This window comes from Larus michahellis, unplaced genomic scaffold (assembly GCF_964199755.1).
Source record: "Larus michahellis unplaced genomic scaffold, bLarMic1.1 SCAFFOLD_546, whole genome shotgun sequence".
In the NCBI taxonomy this organism is placed as follows: domain Eukaryota; kingdom Metazoa; phylum Chordata; class Aves; order Charadriiformes; family Laridae; genus Larus; species Larus michahellis.
Window position 1 is genome coordinate 1 of NW_027436016.1, and position 21,866 is coordinate 21,866.

At 72.7% G+C, this 21,866-nt stretch overlaps 2 protein-coding genes across 2 annotated transcripts; both read left to right on the forward strand.

Annotated features, from left to right (window-relative positions):
- Positions 1-1,866: 1,866 nt before the first annotated feature.
- Positions 1,867-9,854, forward strand: WHR1 (winged helix repair factor 1; the record flags this gene model as incomplete). Its single annotated transcript, XM_074571513.1, has 7 exons — positions 1,867-2,210; positions 3,238-3,382; positions 4,510-4,605; positions 4,681-4,817; positions 6,449-6,546; positions 8,641-8,806; positions 9,588-9,854. Coding segments are annotated over 7 exons (1,032 nt in total), but the record flags the coding sequence as incomplete, so codon positions are not given.
- Positions 9,855-10,103: 249 nt separating this feature from the next.
- Positions 10,104-18,795, forward strand: NEU1 (neuraminidase 1). Its single transcript, XM_074571514.1, is given in 9 exon segments — positions 10,104-10,187; positions 10,934-11,141; positions 11,144-11,236; positions 13,172-13,431; positions 14,709-14,757; positions 14,760-14,884; positions 16,557-16,662; positions 16,665-16,775; positions 18,489-18,795. Coding segments are annotated over 9 exon segments (1,257 nt in total). The 3' UTR covers positions 18,710-18,795.
- Positions 18,796-21,866: the final 3,071 nt, after the last annotated feature.

Sequence of the window (21,866 nt, forward strand, 5' to 3'; positions counted from 1 at the left end):
CCCCCATAGCCCCTGAGTAGCCACAGGCACCCCCCACATAGGCCCTGGGTAGCCCCAGACATCCGCCAATAGCCCCTGGGTAGCCACAGACACCCCCCATAGCCCCTGGGTAGCCACACACACAACCCCAATAGCCCCTGGGTAGCCACAGGCACCCCCCACAGCCCCTGGGTAGCCACACGCACCCCCCCATAGCCCCTGGGTAGCCACAGACACCCCCCATAGCCCCTGGGTAGCCACAGGCACCCCCCACATGGGCCCTGGGTAGCCACAGACCCCCCCCATAGCCCCTGAGTAGCCACAGACCCCCCCCATAGCCCCTGGGTAGCCACACACACAACCCCAATAGCCCCTGGGTAGCCACAGGTACCCCCCCCATAGCCCCTGGGTAGCCACAGACACCCCCCATAGCCCCTGGGTAGCCACACACACAACCCCAATAGCCCCTGGGTAGCCACACACACCCCCCATAGCCCCTGGGTAGCCACACACACAACCCCAATAGCCCCTGGGTAGCCCCAGACATCCCCCATAGCCCCTGGGTAACTACATACACAACCCCAATAGCCCCTGGGTAGCCACACACATCCCCCATAGCCCCTGAGTAGCCACAGGCACCCCCCACATAGGCCCTGGGTAGCCCCAGACATCCCCCAATAGCCCCTGGGTAGCCACACACAGCCCACATAGCCCCTGGGTAGCCACACACACAACCCCAATAGCCCCTGGGTAACCACAGACTCCCCCCATAGCACCTGGGTAGCCACAGACCCCCCCCCATAGCCCCTGAGTAGCCACAGGCACCCCCCACATAGGTCCTGGGTAGCCCCAGACATCCCCCAATAGCCCCTGGGTAGCCACACACACAACCCCAATAGCCCCAGGGGGCAGCTGGGACCCCCCAAATAGCCCCTGGGTAGCCACACACACAACCCCAATAGCCCCTGGGTAGCCACAGGCACCCCCCAATAGCCCCTGGGTAGCCACAGACCCCCCCCCCCATCGCCCCTGGGTAGATACAGGCAGCTCCCCCATAGCCCCTGGGTAGTCACAGACACCCCCCCATAGCCCCAGGGGGCAGCTGGGACTACCCCTGTAGCCCCTGGGTAGCCACAGGCACCCCCCAATAGCCCCTGGGTAGCCACATGCACACCCCATAGCCCCTGGGTAGCCACAGACACACCCCCCATAGCCCCTGAGTAGCCACAGGCACCCCCCACATAGCCCCTGGGTAGCCCCAGACATCCCCCAATAGCCCCTGGGTAGCCACAGACACCCCCCATAGCCCCTGAGTAGCCACAGGCACCCCCCACATAGCCCCTGGGTAGCCCCAGACATCCCCCAATAGCCCCTGGGTAGCCACAGGCACCCCCCCAATAGCCCCTGGGTAGCCACAGGCACCCCCCCAATAGCCCCTGGGTAGCCACACACGCAACCCCAATAGCCCCTGGGTAGCCACAGACACCCCCCCACAGCCCCGGGGGGCAGCTGGGACCCCCCCCCATAGTCTGGGGGCAGCCACAGACACCCCCCCCCCCCCCGACAGCCCTGGACCCCCCCACAGAGCCCCGGCCGCATCCCTGGACCCCCCCCCCCCCCGCCCCCCCCCAGCCCTGGGGGGCAGCCCCGGCCCCCCCGCTGGCACCACTGGTTCACCCCAGCCCCCCTGATTCCCCCCCCCCGGGGCCACATGGGTCAGTCCAACCCCCCCCACCCCCCCCGTCGCCCCCACATGGTTCCGTCCATCCCCCCCGCCCCGCCCCCGCCGTTCAGCCCGATTCCCCCCGCTCAGAGGCGCCGGGCGCGCTGTCCCTTTAAGAAAGCCCCGCCCCTTTAAGGATGGCCACGCCTCCCTTTGGATAAACCACGCCCTCTTTAGTAAAGGACACGCCCCCTTCCAGCCAAACAACGCCCCGCCAGTCAAACCCCGCCCCCTTTGAGGCAGCCCCGCCCCCTTGCCGGGAGACCACGCCCCCTACGCGGAAGCCACGCCCCCCTCGCGGCAAACTCCCGCCCCGCGCGTCGTTGCGTCATCACTGCGCGCTCGGGCGAGGGGGGATTGTGGGAAGGCGGAAGCGGCACGACGTCATCAGGAGGGGGCGCCGCGGGGCCCGCAGCCCGGAGCCCCCCCCCCCCCATGGGCCGCCGCCGCCTCCTCGGCGGCCCCTTCGAGGCCAAGAGGAGCTGCCGGGACCCGCCGCGGCCCGACGGTACCGGGGGGGGGCCGGGGCGTCTCCGGGGAGGGGGTTTGAGGGGTCCTGGAGGGAGTTTGGGGGGTCACAGAGGGGGCTGGGCGCGTCCCGGCGGGGTTTAGGCGACCCTGAGGGGGGTTTGGGGGGTCCCGGGGAGATTCGAAGGGGCCACGGAGGGGTTTGGGGGCGTCTTGGGGGACGTTTGGGGCATCTCGGGGGGTTTGGGAGACCCTGAGGTGCCTTTGGGGGTTCCGAGGGGGAGGTTGGAGGGGTCCCGGGGGGGTTCGGGGGACCCTGAGGGGCCTTTGGGGGTTCCTGAAGGGACTTTGGGGGGTTCGGGGGGTCATAAGGGGGTCTGGGGCCGTCCTGGGGGGCGTTAGGGGACCCTGAGGGGCCTCCGGGGGTCCCGGAGGGGATTCGAAGGGGCCACGGGGGGAGTCCCGGGGGGTTTGGGGGACCCTGAGGGGCCTCTGGGGGTCCGGGGGAGGGTTTGGGGGGGTCCTGGGGGGGGGTTCGGGAGGGGGTCACGGGGGAGTCTGGGGGCGTCCCGGGGGTGTCTGGGGGCTCCCGAGGGGACTTGGGGTGTCCTGGAGTGGTTTTATAGGGCTCCGGGGGGGGCAGGTGGGGGTCCCGGGGGATGCGGGGGGTCCCCGGGGGGGGGAGTTGAGGGTCGTTGAGGGGGGATACGGGGGGGGGGGGGTTGAGGTCCCTGGGGGGGTTTTGGGGGATTCTGATGGGTTTTAGGGGACTCTGAGGTGACTTGGGGGGGGGTTGGGGGTCCCGGGAGAGTGGGGGGGGGGGGGGGAGGGTTGCACGGTCCCTGGGGGCTTTTGGGGCCGCTTGGGGGGGCGGTGAGGGTCTCGGGGGGGCTGGGGGGGGGGGAAACGACACTGGGAGGTTTTGGAGGGGCCCCAGGGTGGTTTGGGGGGATCCTGGGGGGGGGGGGGGGGGGGGGGGGCGTTTGGGGGTTGTGGGGGGGGGAGGGGCGTGGGGGGGGTTTTTTGGGGGTCCCCACCCATTCCTGTCCCCCGTCCCCCCCCCCCAGGCAGCCCCGGGGCGGTGGAGGAGGCGCTGGGGGCCGTGGCCGCCCTTTTCCCGCGGGGGCTCTTTGGGGACACCCTCCCCCCCTGGTGCTGCGTCACCAACTCTACAGCCTCGTCCCCGACCGCACCGCCGTCGACCGGCACCTGGTGAGACCCCCCCCCCCCCGGGACCCCCCGGGACCCCCGACACCCCCCAGGGCCCCTGAGACCCCCCAGCACCCGCTCTGAGAGCCCCAGCCCCCCGCTGCCCCCATGAGGCCTGTGAGACCCCAGGAGCGCCCCCCCCCCCCCCCCCCCCGGAGACTTACAACACCCCCCAAGGACCCCCTGACCCCCCCCCCACCCTAAAAAACCCCCAGGACCCACCTTGAGAGTCTCTGAGACCCCTGGGGCCCCCCCCCCGGAGCCCTACAGCACCCCCAGGACCCCCCCGCAGCACCCCCTGGCCACCCTCCCCCTCCCCAAATACCCCCAGGACCCTCCTTGAGGCTCCCTGAGACCCCTGGGCCCCCCCCGGAGCCCTATAGCCCCCCTCAGGAGCCCCCCAAGCACCCCCCAGTGCCCCCTGAGCCCCCCAAAAAAACCCCAGGACCCCCCCTTTGACTCCCTGAGACCCCTGGGGCCCCCCCTGGAGCCCTACAGCACCCCCAGGGCCCCCCAAGGACCCCCGGCCACATCCCCCCCCCCCCCCCCCCCCAAATACTCCCATGACCCACCTTGCGGATCCCTGAGACCCCTGCCCCCCCCCACCCCCCCCCCGGAGCCCTATAGCACCCCTCAGGAGCCTCTGACCCCCCCCCCCCCCAACACCCCCAAGACCCCATAAGACCCTCCCAGCGCCCCCTGACCCCCCCCCCAAAAACCCCCAGGACCCACCTTGCGACTCCCTGAGACCCCTGGGGCCCCCCCCCGGAGCCCTACAGCACCCCCAGGACCCCCTGGCCACCCCGACCCCCCCCCCCAAAAAACCCCCAGGACCCTCCTTGAGACTCCCTGAGACCCCTGCCCCCCCCGTCGGAGCCCTATAGCACCCCTCAGGAGCCTCTGACCCCCCCCCAACACCCCCAAGACCCCATAAGACGCCCCCAGCACCCCCTGACCCCCCCCCCCAAAACCCCCAGGACCCACCCTGCGACTCCTTGAGCCCCTTGAACCCTTTCTGGACCCCCCGCACCCCCGCCCCTGCCCCCCAACACCCTCCCTGAGCCCCCCTAAAACGCCCAAGAACCCCCCCCGACCCCCCCATTTTTCTCTTTTTACATCGCCCCCCCCAGAATCGCCTGAGGGACGAGGGCCGGATCCGGCTGCTGCACCTGGGGCTGGGCACCGACACGCTGGGGGTCGTCTTCATGGAGCCCTACAGGGAGAAGGTTTGTGGGGGGGGTTGAGGGGGGGCTCAGGGGGTTTCTGGGGCTTCCCCTGACCCCCCCCCCCACTTCCCCCAGGTGCTGGCGGGGGTGGCCGGGACCCCCCGGGCCGAGCTGGTGCGACGTTTCCTGGATTCGGCCGTGGCCGTTTGCCCCGACCTCAGCTACGAGCAGAGCCGCGTGCGGGAGCTGGGCTTCGGGGACGGCGACGTCACGTACGGGGCTGGGGGGGGGCACGGGGGGGGCCTGGGGGGGGATTCGGAGTCCTGGGGGAGGATTCGGGGTCCCTCGGGGGGGCTGGGGGGGGATTCGGGGTCCTTTAGAGGAGCTGGGGGGGGTTTTGGGGCTCCTCCGGGGGCTGGGGTGGCTACGGGGCTTCAGGGATGGGGGTGTCACGGGTCGGGGGAGCACGGGGGGGTCCTGGGGGGGGGATTTGGGGTCCCCCGGGCGGGCTGGGGGGGGGATTTGGGGTCCCTCGGGGGGGCTGGAGGGGGATTTCGGGCCTCTCTGGGGGCTGGGGTGGCTACGGGGCTTCAGGGATGGGGGTGTCACGGGTCGGGGGGGCACGGGGGGGTCCTGGGGGGGGGATTCGGAGTGCTGGGGAGGGATTCGGGGTCCCCCGGGGGGGGCTGGAGGGGGATTTGGGGTCCCTCGGGGGGGCTGGAGGGGGATTTGGGGCTTCTCTGGGGGCTGGGGTGGCTACGGGGCTTCAGGGATGGGGGTGTCATGGGTGGGGGGGGCACGGGGGGGTCCTGGGGGGAGGATTCGGGGTCCCGGGAGGGGGATTTGGGGTCCCTCGGGGGGGCTGGGGGGGGATTCGGGGTCCCTCAGGGGAGCTGGAGGGGGATTTGGGGCTCCTCCGGGTGCTGGGGTGGCTACGGGGCTTCAGGGATGGGGGTGTCACGGGTCGGGGGGGCACGGGGGGGTCCTGGGGGGGGATTCGGAGTGCTGGGGAGGGATTCGGGGTCCCCCGGGGGGGGCTGGAGGGGGGATTTGGGGTCCCTCGGGGGGGCTGGAGGGGGATTTGGGGCTTCTCTGGGGGCTGGGGTGGCTACGGGGCTTCAGGGATGGGGGTGTCATGGGTGGGGGGGGGGCGCGGGGGGTCCTGGGGGGGGGATTCGGAGTCCTGGGGGGGGATTCGGGGTCCCTCGGGGGGGCTGGGGGGGATTCGGGGTCCCTCAGGGGAGCTGGGGGGGATTTGGGGCTCCTCCGGGGGCTGGGGTGGCTACGGGGCTTCAGGGATGGGGGGTGTCACGGGTGGGGGGGGCACGGGGGGGTTCTGGGGGGGGGATTCGGGGTCCCAGGAGGGGGATTCGGGGGCCCCCGGGGGGGCTGGAGGGGGATTTGGGGTCCCTCAGGGGACCTGGGGGGGGATTTGGGGCTCCTCCAGGGGCTGGGGTGGCTACGGGGCTTCAGGGATGGGGGTGTCACGGGTGGGGGGGGCACGGGGGGGTCCTGGGGGGAGGATTCGGGGTCCCGGGAGGGGGATTCGGGGTCCCCCGGGCGGGCTGGGGGGGGGATTTGGGGTCCCTCCGGGGGGCTGGAGGGGGATTTCGGGCCTCTCTGGGGGCTGGGGTGGCTACTGGGCTTCAGGAATGGGGGTGTCACGGGTGGGGGGGGCACGGGGGGTCCTGGGGGGGGGATTCGGGGTCCCGGGAGGGGGATTCGGGGTCCCCTGGGGGGGCTGGGGGGGGATTCGGGGTCCCCGGGGGGGAACTGGGATGGCCACAGCCCACCCCGAGGTGGCCTTGGGTGCTCTCAGAGGGTTGGGGTCCCCCCTGTGGGGGCGTGGGGGGGTCGCCGTGGGTCCTGGGCCCCCCAGCCATGGCCCGTGTGCCCCCCCCAGGCAGCTGGTGGCCGCGGGGGTGCTGACGGTGCGAGACGCCGGCAGCTGGTGGCTGGCGGTGCCGGGGGTCGGGCGCTTCGTCCGGGCCTTCCTGCGCGGTGAGTGGGGACCCCCCCGCCCCAACCCCCCCGGGACCCCCCCTCAGACCCCCAGGACACCCCCCCCCGACCCCCAACGCCCCCTCCCAGACCCTCCTCGGCCCCCCAGGAACCCCCCCCCCAATGCCCCGGTACCCCCTCAGCCCCCCAGGAACACCCCCCCAGCCCCCCAACCCCCTAGGACCCCCCTCAGCCCCCCAGGACACCCCCCTGACCCCCGACCCCCCTCCCAGACCCTCCTCGGCCCCCAGGAACACCCCCCCCGCCCCCCAATGCCCCTGGTACCCCCCTCAGCCCCCCAGAACACCCCCCCGACCCCCCTCCCAGACCCTCCTCGGCCACCCAGGAACCGCCCCCCCCCGCCCCCCAATGCCCCGGTACCCCCTCAGCCCCCCAGGACCAACCCCCAGGCCCTCCCTCGGCCCCCCAGGAACCCTCCTACCCCCCTCAGCCCCCCAGGAACCCCCCCGGGACCCTCCTCAGCCCCCCAGGGGCCCTCCCCCACAACCCCCCCCCCCCGGGACCCCCCTCAGCCCCCCAGGAACAACCCCCCCGGGACCCCCCTCAGCCCCCCAGGACACCCCCCCCAGCCCCCCAATGCCCCCAGTACCCCCCTCAGCCCCCCAGGAATCACCCCCGACCCCCAACCCCCCCTGGGACCCCACTCAGCCCCCCAGGAGCCCCCCGGGACCCCCTTCCCCGCCCCAGGAACACCCCTCTCAGCTCCCCAACCCCCCCCCGGGACCCACCCACCATCCCCCCGAACCCCACCCCACCCTGGACCCCCCCCCCCAGGGAACCCCTGGGATCCCCCCCAACATCCCCCGGGAGCCCCCCAGGGACCCCCGAACCCCCCCCGGATCCCCCCAACCCCCCCCCACCCCAAGGCCCACCCCCCACTCAGGATCCCCCCCCGAGCCCCCAACTCCCCCCAGACCCCCCCAGACACCCTCCATGAGCCCCCCAACTCCCCGCAGGATCCCCCCAATGCCCCCCCGAGGCCCCCAACCCCCTCAGGAACCCTCCTGAGCCCCCCCAACTCCCCCCAGAATCCCCCCAACACCCCCCGAGGCCCCCACCCCCCTCAGGAACCCTCCTGAGCCCCCCAACCCCCCCCCAGAATCCCCCCACACCCCCCCGAGGCCCCCAACCCCCCCAGAATCCCCCCAACACCCCCCCGAGGCCCCCACCCCCCTCAGGAACCCTCCTGAGCCCCCCCAACCCCCCCCAGAATCCCCCCAACTCCCCCCAGGATCCCCCCAATGTCCCCCCGAAGCCCCCACCCCCCTCAGGAACCCTCCTGAGCCCCCCCAACCCCCCCCAGAATCCCGCCAACAGCCCCCTGAGGCCCCCAACTCCCCCCAGGATCCCCCCAACGCCCCCCCGAGGCCCCCACCCCCCTCAGGAACCCTCCTGAGCCCCCCCAACCCCCCCCAGAATCCCCCCAACAGCCCCCCGAGGCCCCCAACTCCCCCCAGGATCCCCCCAACACCCCCCCGAGGCCCCCACCCCCCTCAGGAACCCTCCTGAGCCCCCCCAACCCCCCCCAGAATCCCCCCAACAGCCCCCCGAGGCCCCCAACTCCCTCCAGGATCCCCCCAATGCCCCCCCCGAGGCCCCCAACCCCCTCAGGGACCCTCCTGAGCCCCCCAACCCCCCCCAGAATCCCCCCAACACCCCCCCGAGGCCCCCAACTCCCCCCAGGATCCCCCCAATGCCCCCCGAGGCCCCCACCCCCCTCAGGAACCCTCCTGAGCCCCCCCAACCCCCCCCAGAATCCCCCCAACGCCCCCCCGAGGTCCCCAACCCCCCCCAGGATCCCCCCAATGCCCCCCCAAGGCCCCCACCCCCGTCAGGAACCCTCCTGAGCCCCCCCAACACCCCCCCGAGGCCCCCACCCCCCTCAGGAACCCTCCTGAGCCCCCCCAACACCCCCCAGTGTCCCCCCAACAGCCCCCGAGACCCCCCCAGGATTCCCCCCAACCCCCTCAGGACTCCCCTGCGATCCCCCCCCCCCCGCCCCGATCCCCCCCGAATCCCCGGGGCGGTGCCGCCCCCCCCCCCCCGGCGCTGCCCCCTGAGCCGTGTCCCCAGGGCGGCGGGTGCTGCTGGCGCGGGTGCGACGGGCGCGGCACCGGGAGGTGGCGCTGGGGGAGCTGCGGGGGCCACGGACCCCCCCGGGCGCCCGCCGGGGGCTGGGGCTGGGCCTGGGGCTGAGCTACCTCCTGCACGACCTGCTGGGGGCCCAGCTGCTGCGCAGGTAACCCCCGACCCCCGACCTCTGACCCCCCCGCGACCCCTCACCCCCCCGGTGCCTTCCTGGGGGAACCCCCCCCCATAGCCCGTGGGTGACCCCTGACCCCCGGGTGACCCCTGCTTGACCCTTGGGTGACCCCCCCCGGGACCCCTGACCCTTGGGTGACCCCCGGGTGACCCCCTGCTTGACCCTTGGGTGACCCCTCTGGTGACCCGTGACCCTTGGGTGACCCCTGCTTAACCCTTGGGTGACCCCTCTGGTGACCCCTGACCCTTGGGTGACCCCTGCTTGACCCTTGGGTGACCCCTGACCCTCGGGTGACCCCCTGCTTGACCCTTGGGTGACCCCCCCCGGGGACCCCTGACCCTTGGGTGACCCCCAGGTGACCCAGTGCTTGACCTTTGGGTGACCCCTGACCCTCGGGTGACCCCTGCTTGACCCTTGGGTGACCCCTGACCCTCGGGTGACCCCTGCTTGACCCTTGGGTGACCCCCCCTGGGGACCCCTGACCCTTGGGTGACCCCTCTGGGGACCCCTGACCCCGGGTGACCCCTGCTTGACCCTTGGGTGACCCCTGACCCCCAGGTGACCCCTTGGGTGACCCCCCCCCGGGTGATGCCTGACCCCTGGGTAACCTTTGGGTGACCTTTGACCCCTGGGTGACCTTTAGGTTCCCCCCCCCCCCCCCTTTGGATGCCCGCGGGTGACCCCCCGGTGAACTCTGAGTGACCCCCCCACGTGACCCCTGACCCCCTCATGACCTCTGACCCCTCCCCCCCCGCAGCGTCCCCACCCCCTCGGGCCCGATGCTGCGATTGGCCGACTCCTGACCCCGCCCCTCCCATCATGCAGCGGGGCGCGAGGGGGGGCGTGGCCAGCGCCGACCACGCCCCCTGCGTGCGGGCAGTGGGGGGGCGGGGCTAAGGCTGGGGCCCCACCCTTCAAAGGGACCGCGATGGGTGGGGCCCACCTCAGTTCCCCCCCCCCCCCCCGGCGCCTCTTCCTGCTTCGGGGAGAGGCAAAAAAGTGCAATAAAAGTGTTTTTTTCCCTAAAAAATCCGTGGGGTTTTTCCCTAAAAACGGGCTGGTTTTCCCTGGTGGGCCCCCACCGCGCGTTGCCCCTTTAAGGCGAGGCCCCGCTCCCCCCTCCCCGCGCGCGCGTTGGTTTGGCGGGGGAGGGGGCGGACGTCGTCGCCGCTTTAACGGCCGGGACCCGCCCTCTCGCCGCCGTCACGTGAGGGCGGTGTCACGTGACGCGCGCGGGGGGGGGTGGGGGGTGCCGCGCCTTAAAGGGGCCGCGATGGAGCCGCGGCTGCTGCCGGCGCTGCTGCTGGCCATGGGCGCCGCCGCCGCCGGCGGGGGGGAGGCCGCCACCCCCGAGACGGTACCGGGGGGGGGGGTGGGGGGGGCGGGACCCTCCCCCGACACCCCCCCCCGACACCCCCCCCCACAGGGCTCCCCCCACATCCCCCCAACGGCACAGGGACCCCCCCCCGGCGCTCCCCATTGCCCCCCCCATTAGGGACCCCTGACCCCCCAGTTTCCACCCCCCCCCCCATTGCCCCCCAACACCCTTCTTGGCCCCCCCCTTAATGCCCCCCTCACCCCCCCTCCCACCCCAGAGCCCCTCAAGGACCCCCGCATCGCCCCATGCCCTCCCCAGTGCCCCCCCCCCCGGCCCCCCTGGCGACTGTCCCCCTCGTTTGCCCCCAACGCCCCTCTTGCCCCCCCCTTACTGCCACCCAGAGCCCCTCAAAGACCCCCCCCCATTGCCCTGTGCCCCCCTTACTGCCCCCCCGACCCCTCTCCCCCCTTTAAGTGCCCCTTGACCCCCTCCCCCCAATCTCCCCCCGGACCCACAACCTGCCCCATTTCCCCCCAACACCCTTCTTGCCCCCCCCCCTTTGCCCCCCCAATTCCCCCCCCCGCAGACCCCCTTGGACCCCCCATTTCCCCCCCCAGACCCCCCTTGGGCCCCCCAAACACCTCTCAAATCCCAAAAATCCCCCCCCAGGACCCCCAGCCCCCCCCGATTCCCCCTTGGACCCCTCAAAGTCCTCTCAACCCCCCCCCTTGGCACCCCCCGGGGACCCCCACAGGCCCCCTTGGACACCCTAAATCCCCCCCCAGACCCTCTTGGACCCCCCAGAGACCTCTCAAATCCCCCCCCCCCCCAGGACCCCCCGATCCCCCCCTCCTTTTTCCCCCATTAACCCCCCCGTTGCCCCCCCCCCCCCCCAGATCCAGCCGCGGGTGGTGCGGGAGCAGCTGCTGTGGGTGAGCGGGGAGGGGCACGGGGGGGTCCACACCTTCCGGGTGCCGCTGGTGGCCGTCACCCCGGGGGGGCCCTGGTGGCCTGCGCCGAGGGGCGCAAACGCTCGGCCGCCGACGTGGGGGCCAAGGTCATCGCCTGCCGCCACTCCCCCGACGGAGGTGGGCGCGGGGGGGTCTGGGGGGGGGAATTTGGGGGGTTTGAGAGGACTTTGGGGGGTCTGGGAGGGGGAATGGTGGGTCTGAGGTGGAATTCTGGGGTCTGGGGGGGAATTTGGGGGGTTTGAGAGGTCTTTGGGGGGTCTGGGGGGGGGAACGGGGGTCTGAGGTGGAATTATGGGGGTCTGGGGGGCTTTGGGGGGCTTTGGGGGGGCCTAAGGGGGTGTGTGGGGGGGAATGGGGTGTCTGAGGTGGAATTATGGGGGTCTGGGGGGGGATTTGGGGGGTTGAGAGGTCTTTGGGGGGTGTGTGGGGGGGAATGGGGGGTCTGAGGTGGAATTACGGGGGTCTGGGGGGGGTTTTGGGGTCTTTGGGGGGGTCTAAGGGGGTCTGGGGGGGAATTTGGGGTGTCTGAGGTGGAATTATGGGGGTCTGGGGGGGGATTTGGGGGGGTTGAGAGGTCTTTGGGGGGTCTGGGGGGGGGAATGGGGGGTCTGAGGTGAAATTCTGGGGGTCTGGGGGGGGATTTGGGGGGTTTGAGAAGTCTTTGGGGGGGTCTAAGGGGTTGTGGGGGGGAATGGGGTGTCTGAGGTGGAATTATGGGGGTCTGGGGGGGGATTTGGGGGGTTTGAGAGGTTTTTGGGGGGTCTTTGGGGGGTGTGGGGGGGGAATGGGGGGTCTGAGGTGGAATTAGGGGGGTCTGGGGGGGGTTTGGGGGGCTTTGGGGGGGCCTAAGGGTGTGTGGGGGGGAATGGGGTGTCTGAGGTGGAATTATGGGGGTCTGGGGGGGATTTGGGGGGGTTGAGAGGTCTTTGGGGGTGTGTGGGGGGGAATGGGGGTCTGAGGTGGAATTACGGGGGTCTGGGGGGGGTTTTGGGGTCTTTGGGGGGGTCTAAGGGGGTCTGGGGAGGAATTTGGGGGGTCTGAGGTGGAATTACGGGGGTCTGGGGGGGAATTTGGGGGGTTTGAGAGAACTTTGGGGGGGTGGGGGGGGAATGGGGGGTCTGAGGTGGAATTCTGGGGGTCTGGGGGGGGATTTGGGGGGTTGAGAGGTCTTTGGGGGGTCTGGGGGGGGGAATGGGGGGTCTGAGGTGAAATTCTGGGGGTCTGGGGGGCGGATTTGGGGGGTTGTTTGAGAAGTCTTTGGGGGGGTCTAAGGGGGTGTGGGGGGGGAATGGGGTGTCTGAGGTGGAATTTTGGGGGGTCTGGGGGGGATTTGGGGGGTTTGAGAGGTCTTTGGGGGGCGTCTAAGGGGGTGTGGGGGGGAATTGGGGGGGGCCAAGGGGGTCTGGGAGGTCCCGGGGGGGGGGAATTTGGGGGGTCTTTGGGGGTCTGGGGGGGTCTAGGGGGGGATCTGGGGGGGTCGAGAGGTCTTCGGGCGATCTAAGGGTGTCTGGGGGGGGAATGGGGCGTCTAGGGTCCTGGGGGGGGGCATTTGGGGGTTTGAGAGGTCTTTGGGGGCTCTAAGGGGGTCTGGGGGGGGGAATGGGGGGGCCAAGGGGATCTGGGGGGTCCCTGGGGGGATTTGGGGGGGGTTGGGAGGTCGTTGGGGGGGGGTTGAAGGGGGGGTCTGGGGGGGAAATGGGGGGAGCGTGGGGGGTACTGGGGGGGGGGGGCTGGAGGGGGATTTGGGGGTTTGAGATGTCCTTGGGGGGTCCAAGGGGGTCTTGGGGGGGGGGAAATGAGGGGTCGCTGGGGGGGGGGTGGCTGGGGGGGTCTAGAGGGGGATTTGGGGGGGTTGAGGGGGCACTGAGGGGGTCCTGGAGGGGGGGTCTGAGACCTCCGGGGGGGGATCTTCTGGGGGAGGTTGGGGGCCTCCTGGGGGGGCCCTGTTGGACCCGGGGGGGGCTTTGTGGCCCTGGGGGGGGGGGAAATGGGGGCTGGGGGGCTCGGGGGGGGGGGGTCTGACGGTGTGTGTGTGTCCCCCCCCCCCTCCAGGCGCCACGTGGGGCCCGACGCGGGTGGCGGCGGACGACGGCTGGGGGGGGGACGGGTTGAATTTGGGGGCGCTGGCGGTGGCGGGGGGGGAGGTGCTGCTGCTCTTCGCCCGCTGCGCCCACCCCCCCCAGGGCTGCGGCCCCCCCAGCACCCACCTCCTGCGCAGCCGCGACGGGGGCAGGTCCTGGGGACCCCCCCAGAACCTCTCGGGGGTCCTGGGCAACGAGGTCTTCGCCCCCGGGCCCGGCTACGGCATCCAGGTACCCCGGGGGGGGCGGGGGGGGCACACGGGGGTCCCAGGGGTTTGGGGGGAGGGGGGGGGGAAATGGGGGTCTCAGGGGGTTGGGGGGGGGGGTTACAGTTTTTTTGAGGGCTCCAGGGGGACACATGGGGGTCTGGGGGGGTCCTGGGGGTCTGGGGGGACTGAGGGGTTCAGGGAGGGGGGGGGGACATGGGGGTCTGGGGGGGATTTGGGGGGGTTTGGGGTGTATTTGAGGGCTCGGGGGGGGGGGGGGGGGGGCACATGGGGGTGTGGGGGGGATTTGGGGGGGGTTGGGGTGTCTTTGAGGGGCTCCAGGGGGGTCTGGGGGGGGAACATGGGGGTCTGGGGGGTCCTGGGGGTCTGGGAGGAGCCGGGGGTTCAGGGAGGGGGGGGGACATGGGGGTTGGGGGTGGATGTGGGGGGGTTTGGGGTGTCTTTGAGGGCTCCAGGGGGGTCTGGGGGGGGACACATGGGGGTCTGGGGGGTCCTGGGGGTCTGGGAGGAGCCGGGGGTTCGGGGGGGGGGACATGGGGGTCTGGGGGGGGGTTGGGGGGAATTTGGGGGGTTTTTTGAGGGCCTCCAGGGGGGTCTGGGGGGGGACACATGGGGGTCTGGGGGTGTCCTGGGGGTCTGGGGGGAGCCGGGGGTTCGGGGGGGGGGACATGGGGGTCTGGGGGGGATTTGGGGGGGTTTGGGGTGTATTTGAGGGCTCCAGGGGGTGTGGGGGGGGCACATGGGGGTCTGGGGGGGTCCTGGGGGTCTGGGAGGAGCTGGGTGTTCGGGGAGGGGGGGACGACATGGGGGTCTGGGGGGGGTCTGGGGTGTCTTTGAGGGCTCCAGGGGGGTCTGGGGGGACCCAGGGTTTTGGGGAGGGGGGGGAGAACATGGGGGTCGGGGGGGACCCCAGTGTTGGGGGGGGGGGGGGATGGGACTGGGGGTCTGGCGGGGGGAACCTGGGGGTCCGGAGGCACCCAGGCGGTCGGGGTGGGGGGGTCCCAGGAGTCTGGGGGGTTGCCCTGTGTCTAGAGGGGGGGTCACCCACAGGTTTGGGGGGGGGAAGAGGCTTTCGGGGGGGGGGGGTCCCAGCCATTTCGGGGGGGCGTTCGCAGGCGTTCTGGGGGGAGTCCCAGGCATTGGGGGGCATCCAGGAATGGGGCAGGGACCCCCATGAGCGGGGAACTGGGGGGGGGACGGGGGGGTGCGGGGCCACATGGGGGGGTTTAGGGTGTGGGGGGGGTGTCCCACGTGGGTGTGTGTGTGTGTCCCCCCCCCCAGAAGCGGCGGGCGCCGGGGCGGGGGCGGCTGGTGTTCTGCGGCCACGGACGCCGGAGCGGGACGGGGTCCGGCTGCTGCTGAGCGACGACGGGGGGCGGCGCTGGCGCTGGGGGGGGGCCCTGCCCGCCATCCCCTACGGCGCCCCCCGACGCCCCCACGACTTCACCCCCGACAGAGTGCCAGGTGAGGGGGGGGGGGGAGGGACGGGGGGGGACACGGACACGGACACGACGACACCCCCCAAAAGAGGGGACCCGGGTGGCCGGGAGACCCCGGAACGCCCCCCATGGAGGGGACCCGGGGGGGCTGGGGGTGCTCAGACCCCCCCCCATAGAGGGGTCCCAGGCGTCTGGGGGGGATCAGACCCCCCCATAGAGGGTTCCCGGGGGGCTGGGGGGGCCCAGGTGTTCAAGGGTGGGGGGCACCCAGGTATCAGGGGGGGCCCAGGAGGCCAGGAGACCCTAAACCCCCCCCCATAGAGGGGTGCCAGGCATCTGGGGGAGCTCAGACCCCCCCATAGAGGGGACCCAGGGGGCTGGGGGGGCTCAGACCCCCCCCATAGAGGGGTGCCAGGTGTCTGGGGGGGCTCAGACCCCCCCATAGAGGGGACCCGGGGGACTGGGGGGGCTCAGACCCCCCCCGTAGAGGGGACCGTGGCATCTGGGGGGGGACCCAGGCGTTCAAGGGTGGGGGGCATGCAGGTATTGGGGGGGGGCCCCGGTGGCCGGGAGATCCTAAAACCCCCCCCCCAAAGAGGGGACCTGGGTGGCTGGGGGGGGTCAGACCCCCCCCCATAGAGGGGGCCCCAATAGAGAAGCCCCCAGACCCCCCCATAGAAGGGACCCAGACCCCCAGGAGCCCCCCCAGACCCCCCCATAGAAGGGACCCAGACCCCCAGGAGCCCCCCCCGAACCCCACAGGGGGGACCCAGACCCCCAGGAGCCCCCCCAGACTCCCCCCATAGAAGGGACCCAGACCCCCAGGAGCCCCCCCGAACCCCACAGGGGGGACCCAGACCCCCAGGAGCCCCCCCAGACCCCCCCCATAGAAGGGATCCAGACCCCCAGGAGCCCCCCAAGAACCCCCATAGGGGGGACCCAGACCCCCAGGAGCCCTCCAAGAACCCCCATAGGGGGGACCCAGACCCCCAGGAGCCCCCCCGAACCCAGGCGGCCGGGGCCGGGGGGTGTGGGGCAATGGGGGGGTCTCCCTGGGGACCCAGGTGCCCGGGCGCCCCCCAGCCCCCCCATAGAAGGGACCCAGACCCCCAGGAGCCCCCCCAGACCCCCCCATAGAAGGGACCCAGACCCCCAGGAGCCCTCCAAGAACCCCCATAGGGGGGACCCAGACCCCCAGGAGCCCCCCGAACCCAGGCGGCCGGGGCCGGGGGGTGTGGGGCAATGGGGGGGTCTCCCTGGGGACCCAGGTGCCCGGGCGCCCCCCCAGCCCCCCCATAGAAGGGACCCAGACCCCCAGGAGCCCCCCAGACCCCCCCATAGAAGGGACCCAGACCCCCAGGAGCCCCCCAAGAACCCCCATAGGGGGGACCCAGACCCCCAGGAGCCCCCCAGACTCCCCCCATAGAAGGGACCCAGACCCCCAGGAGCCCCCGAACCCAGGCGGCCGGGGCCGGGTGGTGTGGGGCAATGGGGGGGTCTCCCTGGGGACCCGGGTGCCCGGGCGCCCCCCAGCCCCCCCATAGAAGGGACCCAGGGCGGCCGGGGCCGGGGGGTGTGGTGCAATGGGGGGGGTCTCCCTGGGAACCCAGGTGTTGGGGGGGGGCGGGGGGGTGGTTTTGGGGGCCGCAGCCATGTGTGTGTGTGTGTGTGTGTGTCCGTCCCCCCCCAGCCCTACGAGCTGCCCGACGGCTCCATCGCCGTTAACATCCGGAACCAGAACTTTTACCGGTGCCGGTGCCGGATGGTGGCGCGGAGCTGGGACGGGGGGGAGACGTTGCCCCCGCCGCCGTCACCTTCCAGCCCGCGCTGCCCGACCCGGCCGTGGCCGCCGGCGTCCTCCTCACCGGGGACCTGCTCTTCTTCAGCAACCCGGCCCACCAGAGCCTGCGTGAGCGGGGCCGGGGGGGGGCACGGGGGGGGGCAGGCGTCCTTGGGGGGGGCTCAGGTGTCCAAAGGGCTTGGGGGGGAGCGGGGGGTTTGGGGGAGCCAGATATCTGGGGGACCTCGGTGTGCTGGGGGGCTCAGGGGGGACCCGGGGGTCTAGGGGGGGGGGTTTGGGTGGACTCGGGATTCTGGGGGGGGGTTTGGGGGACCCAGACATCTGGGGGGACCCAGGCGTTCAGGGGGACCCGGGACTCTGGGGGGGGCATTCGGGGGGCTCAGGGGGACCCGGGATTCTGGGGGGGGGGTTTGGGGGAGCCAGATATCTGGGGGGACCCCGGTGTGCTGGGGGGCTCGGGGGGACCCGGGGGGTCTAAGGGGGGGCTTTGGGGGACCCAGGTGTTTGGGGGGTCAGGGGGACCCGGGAGTCTGGGGGGGGGGTTTGGGTGGACCGGGATTCTGGGGGGGGGTTTGGGGGACCCAGACATTTGGGGGCTCAGGGGGACCCGGGAGTCCGGGGGGGCTTTGGGGACCCAGGCATTTGGGGAGCTCAGGGGGACCCAGGAGTCTGGGGGGGGGTTTGGGGGACCCAGGTGTCCAAAGGGCTTGGGGGGGAGCGGGGGGTTTGGGGGAGCCAGATATCTGGGGGGACCCCGGTGTGCTGGGGGGCTCGGGGAGACCTGGGAGTCTGGGGGGGGGGGTTTGGGTGGACCCGGGAGTCTGGGGGGGGGGTTTGGGGACCCAGGTGTTCGGGGGGCTCGGGGGGACCCAGGAGTCTGGGGGGGGGGTTTGGGGGACCCAGGTGTCCAAAGGGCTTGGGGGGGACCTGGGGGTTTGGGGGGGGTTTGGGGGACCCAGACATTTGGGGGGCTCGGGGGGACACCGGCATCTGGGGGGGGTTCGGGGGAATCGGGGCATCCGGGGGGGCTCAGGGGGACCCGGGGGTCCAAGGGGCTTTAGGGGACCCAGGCGTTTGGGGGCTCAGGGAGACCCGGGGTCTGGGGGGGGGGGTTTTGGGTGGACTCGGGATTCTGGGGGGGGGGTTGGGGGACCCAGGCGTTTGGGGGGCTCAGGGGGACCCGGGAGTCTGGGGGGGGGGGGTTTGGGGACCCGGGATTCTGGGGGGGGGGGTTGGGGGACCCAGGTGTTTGGTGGGGTCAGGGGGACCCGGGAGTCTGGGGGGGGGGTTTGGGGGGACCCAGATATCTGGGGGGACCCAGGTGTGCTGGGGGCTCAGGGGGACCCGGGGGTCTGGGGGGGGCTTTGGGGGACCCAGGTGTTCGGGGGGCTCGGGGGGACCCGGGGGTCTGGGGGGGGGGGTTTGGGTGGACCCAGGATTCTGGGGGGGGGGTTTGGGGGACCCAGGTGTTCGGGGGGCTCAGGGGGACCCGGGAGTCTGGGGGGGGGGGTTTGGGTGGACCCGGGATTCTGGGGGGGGGGGTTTGGGGGGACCCAGGTGTCCCGGGGGAGTTTGGGGGGGACCCAGGCACCCGGGGGGAGGTTCAGGGGGACCCAGGGAGTCGGGGGGGGGGGGATTTGGGGGGGGTCCGGGGACCCCAAAGATCCGGGGGTTTGGAGGGGAAAAAGGGGGGGGCGTGGCTTATATAGGAGGCGTGGCTTATGCGGGGGGCGTGGCTTATGCGGGGGGCGTGGTCTGAGGCATGGCTTATGAGGGGCGTGGCCTCCCCTGAGGCCCCGCCTCCCCCCCCCCCCCGCGCAGGGGTGAACCTGACGCTGCGCTGGAGCTTCACCAACGGCAGCACGTGGTGGGGGCGGGGCCTGCGCGTGTGGGCGGGGCCCAGCGGGTACTCCTCGCTGGCGGCCCCGCCCCCCGGGCCCCGCGGCCACGCCCCTTTCCTCTACCTCATCTACGAGAAGGGGCGGAGCCTCTCCACCGAGACCGTCTCATTGGCCACCATCAGCGTCGACGCCCAGCCCTGACCACGCCCCCTTCCTCCCCCCGCCCCCCGTCCTCCGGCCACGCCCCCTCCGCGAGGGGGCGGGGCCTCAATAAAGGGGGTCCCTCAGCCCGGCTCCGGGATGTCATTTGGGGGGGGGCCCGGACCCCCCCAAAATCCTGGGTTCCCCCCCCAAAAAGTTTGGGTCCCCCCAGAACGTCTGGGGTCCCCTGGACTCCTGGGTCCTCCCCCAAAGCTGTGGGTCCCCCCCAAAAGCCTGGGTCCCCCCCAACTCCTGGGCCCCCCCCCAAACCTCTGTGCCCCCCCCCCCGAACTCCTGGACCCCCCCCCCAGACCCCTTGGTCCCCCCCCAGATTCCTGGGTCCCCCCCGAAATACTGTCCCACCCCTCCCGACCCCCGTGTCCCCCCAAACTCCTGGGTCCCCCCGGATGCCTTTGTCCCCCCCCCCCCCCGAACTCCTGTGCCCCCCCCCCACATTCCTGTGTCCCCCAGACCCCTGGGTGTCCCCCACCCCCCGCCATTCCCGGGTCCCCTCCGAACCCCTGGGTCCCCCCAGACCCAGGGTCCCCCTTCGGACCCCCGTGTCCCCCCGAAATACTGTCCCCCCTCCCCGGACCCCCGGGTTCCCCCCCACAAAGCCCCGTGTCCCCCCCCCCCCCGCCTCCGCGGGAGGGGCGTGGCCAGGCCGTGGCGGGAACCGTCGCCATAGCGACGCGGCGAGGAGGGGGCGGAGCTTCCCCGCCGTCGCCGTGGCAACGCGATCCCTGAGGACCCCCGGCGCGGGGGCTGCCCGCGGTGCCGCCTGCTCGGAAATCGCCCCCCAAACCCCGCCTCGCGGGGAGGCCTCGGCGGGGCGCAGCGGGACCGGGGGCGGTTGGCGACACCGTGGAGGGGACGCTAAAACCGGGGGGGTTTTGGCGACAGCGTGGACGGGGGGGGTTGGTGGTGGTTATGGTGAGGCGGCGGGATCAGGCGATTGCGAGCGCCAGCCCCGCGGTGGGCGGGTCCTCAGGAGCGGCGGAAGTGACGCCTCGCCGGCTCCGCCCACTCCCTCCCGCGGCCGTCGCAGCGCTCGGCGGTAAGTGATGGTGGTGCGGCCCGGCCCGGCCCCACCATCGGCCGCGCATCGCCCTCCCCCGCCGCCATCCGCCCCCTTCCCGCCGCCGATACCCCGCGCCCGCCGCCCCCCGCGCCCGCCGCCGCCGTCGCTCCCCGCCGCTGCTCATCGGGGAAGGGGATGGGGGGGTGTGGATGAATGGGGGGGGGGGCGACCCGGCGCCGCCGCCATTGTGGGCGCCAAGATGGCGGCGGGGGTCGCCGAAGGTGGTGGTGGGGGGGGATGCCGGGTGGGGAACACGGCCGGGGTGGGGGGGGGGCGAGCTCGTGCGGGCGGTGTTTTGGCGGGAAGGACGCGGATTGGCTGCGGACGGCGGGGGTGGGACCGGGAGGTGTGGGGCGATGGGGGTCCCGGGCGCCTGGGTCCCCTATAGGGCGATGTGGGGCCCGGACGCCTGGGTCCTCTCTGCGGTGACAAGGGTTTGGACGCCTGGGTCCCCTATAGGGCGATGTGGGGCCCGGACGCCTGGGTTCCCTATAGGGCGATGTGGGGCCCGGACGCCTGGGTCCCCTATAGGGCGATGTGGGGCCCGGACGCCTGGGTTCCCTATAGGGCGGTGTGGGGCCCGGACGCCTGGGTGCCCTATAGAGCGGTGTGGGGCCCGGACGCCTGGGTGCCCTATAGGGCGATGTGGGGCCCGGACGCCTGGGTCCCCTGTCGGGCGATGTGGGGCCCGGACGCCTGGGTCCCCTGTCGGGCGATGTGGGGCCCGGACGCCTGGGTCCCCTGTCGGGCGATGTGGGGCCCGGACGCCTGGGTCCCCTGTCGGGCGATGTGGGGCCCGGACGCCTGGGTCCCCTGTCGGGCGATGTGGGGCCCGGACGCCTGGGTGCCCTATAGGGCGATGTGGGGCCCGGACGCCTGGGTGCCCTATAGAGCGGTGTGGGGCCCGGACGCCTGGGTGCCCTATAGGGCGGTGTGGGGCCCGGACGCCTGGGTGCCCTATAGAGCGGTGTGGGGCCCGGACGCCTGGGTGCCCTATAGAGCGGTGTGGGGCCCGGACGCCTGGGTGCCCTATAGGGCGATGTGGGGCCCGGACGCCTGGGTCCCCTATAGGGCGATGTGGGGCCCGGACGCCTGGGTGCCCTATAGGGCGGTGTGGGGCCCGGACGCCTGGGTGCCCTATAGGGCGGTGTGGGGCCCGGACGCCTGGGTGCCCTATAGGGCGGTGTGGGGCCCGGGACGCCTGGGTGCCCTATAGGGCGGTGTGGGGCCCGGACGCCTGGGTGCCCTATAGGGCGATGTGGGGCCCGGACGCCTGGGTGCCCTATAGGGCGGTGTGGGGCCCGGACGCCTGGGTCCCATATAGGGCGGTGTGGGGCCCGGACGCCTGGGTGCCCTATAGGGCGATGTGGGGCCCGGACGCCTGGGTCCCATATAGGGCGATGTGGGGCCCGGACGCCTGGGTCCCCTGTCGGGCGATGTGGGGCCCGGACGCCTGGGTCCCTGTCGGGCGATGTGGGGCCCGGACGCCTGGGTGCCCTATAGAGCGGTGTGGGGCCCGGACGCTTGGGTGCCCTATAGAGCGGTGTGGGGCCCGGACGCCTGGGTCCCATATAGAGCGATGTGGGGCCCGGACGCCTGGGTGCCCTATAGAGCGGTGTGGGGCCCGGACGCCTGGGTGCCCTATAGAGCGGTGTGGGGCCCGGACGCCTGGGTCCCATATAGGGCGATGTGGGGCCCGGACGCCTGGGTCCTCTCTAGGGCGATGTGGGGCCAGATGTTGGGGTCCCCCGTGGGGCAGAGGGTGCCCAGAGTCCTGTGTAGGGTGATGGGGGGCCCGGACAATGGGGTCCGCTATAGGGCGATGGGTTCCTGGAGTCCTACATGGGGTGACGGGGGGCCCGGATGCCGGGGTGCCCTGTGGGGCGATGGGTGCTGGGGACCCCTATGGATGCCCAGACACCGGGGTCCCCTATGGGTGCCCACTTTCGGGTTCCCCTATGGAGCGATGGGTGCTGGGGTCCCCTATGGGTGCCCAATTTCTAGTTTCCCTATGGAGCGATGGGTGGTGGGGTGCCCTATGGGGTGATGGCTTCCTGGGTGCCAGGGTCCCCTATG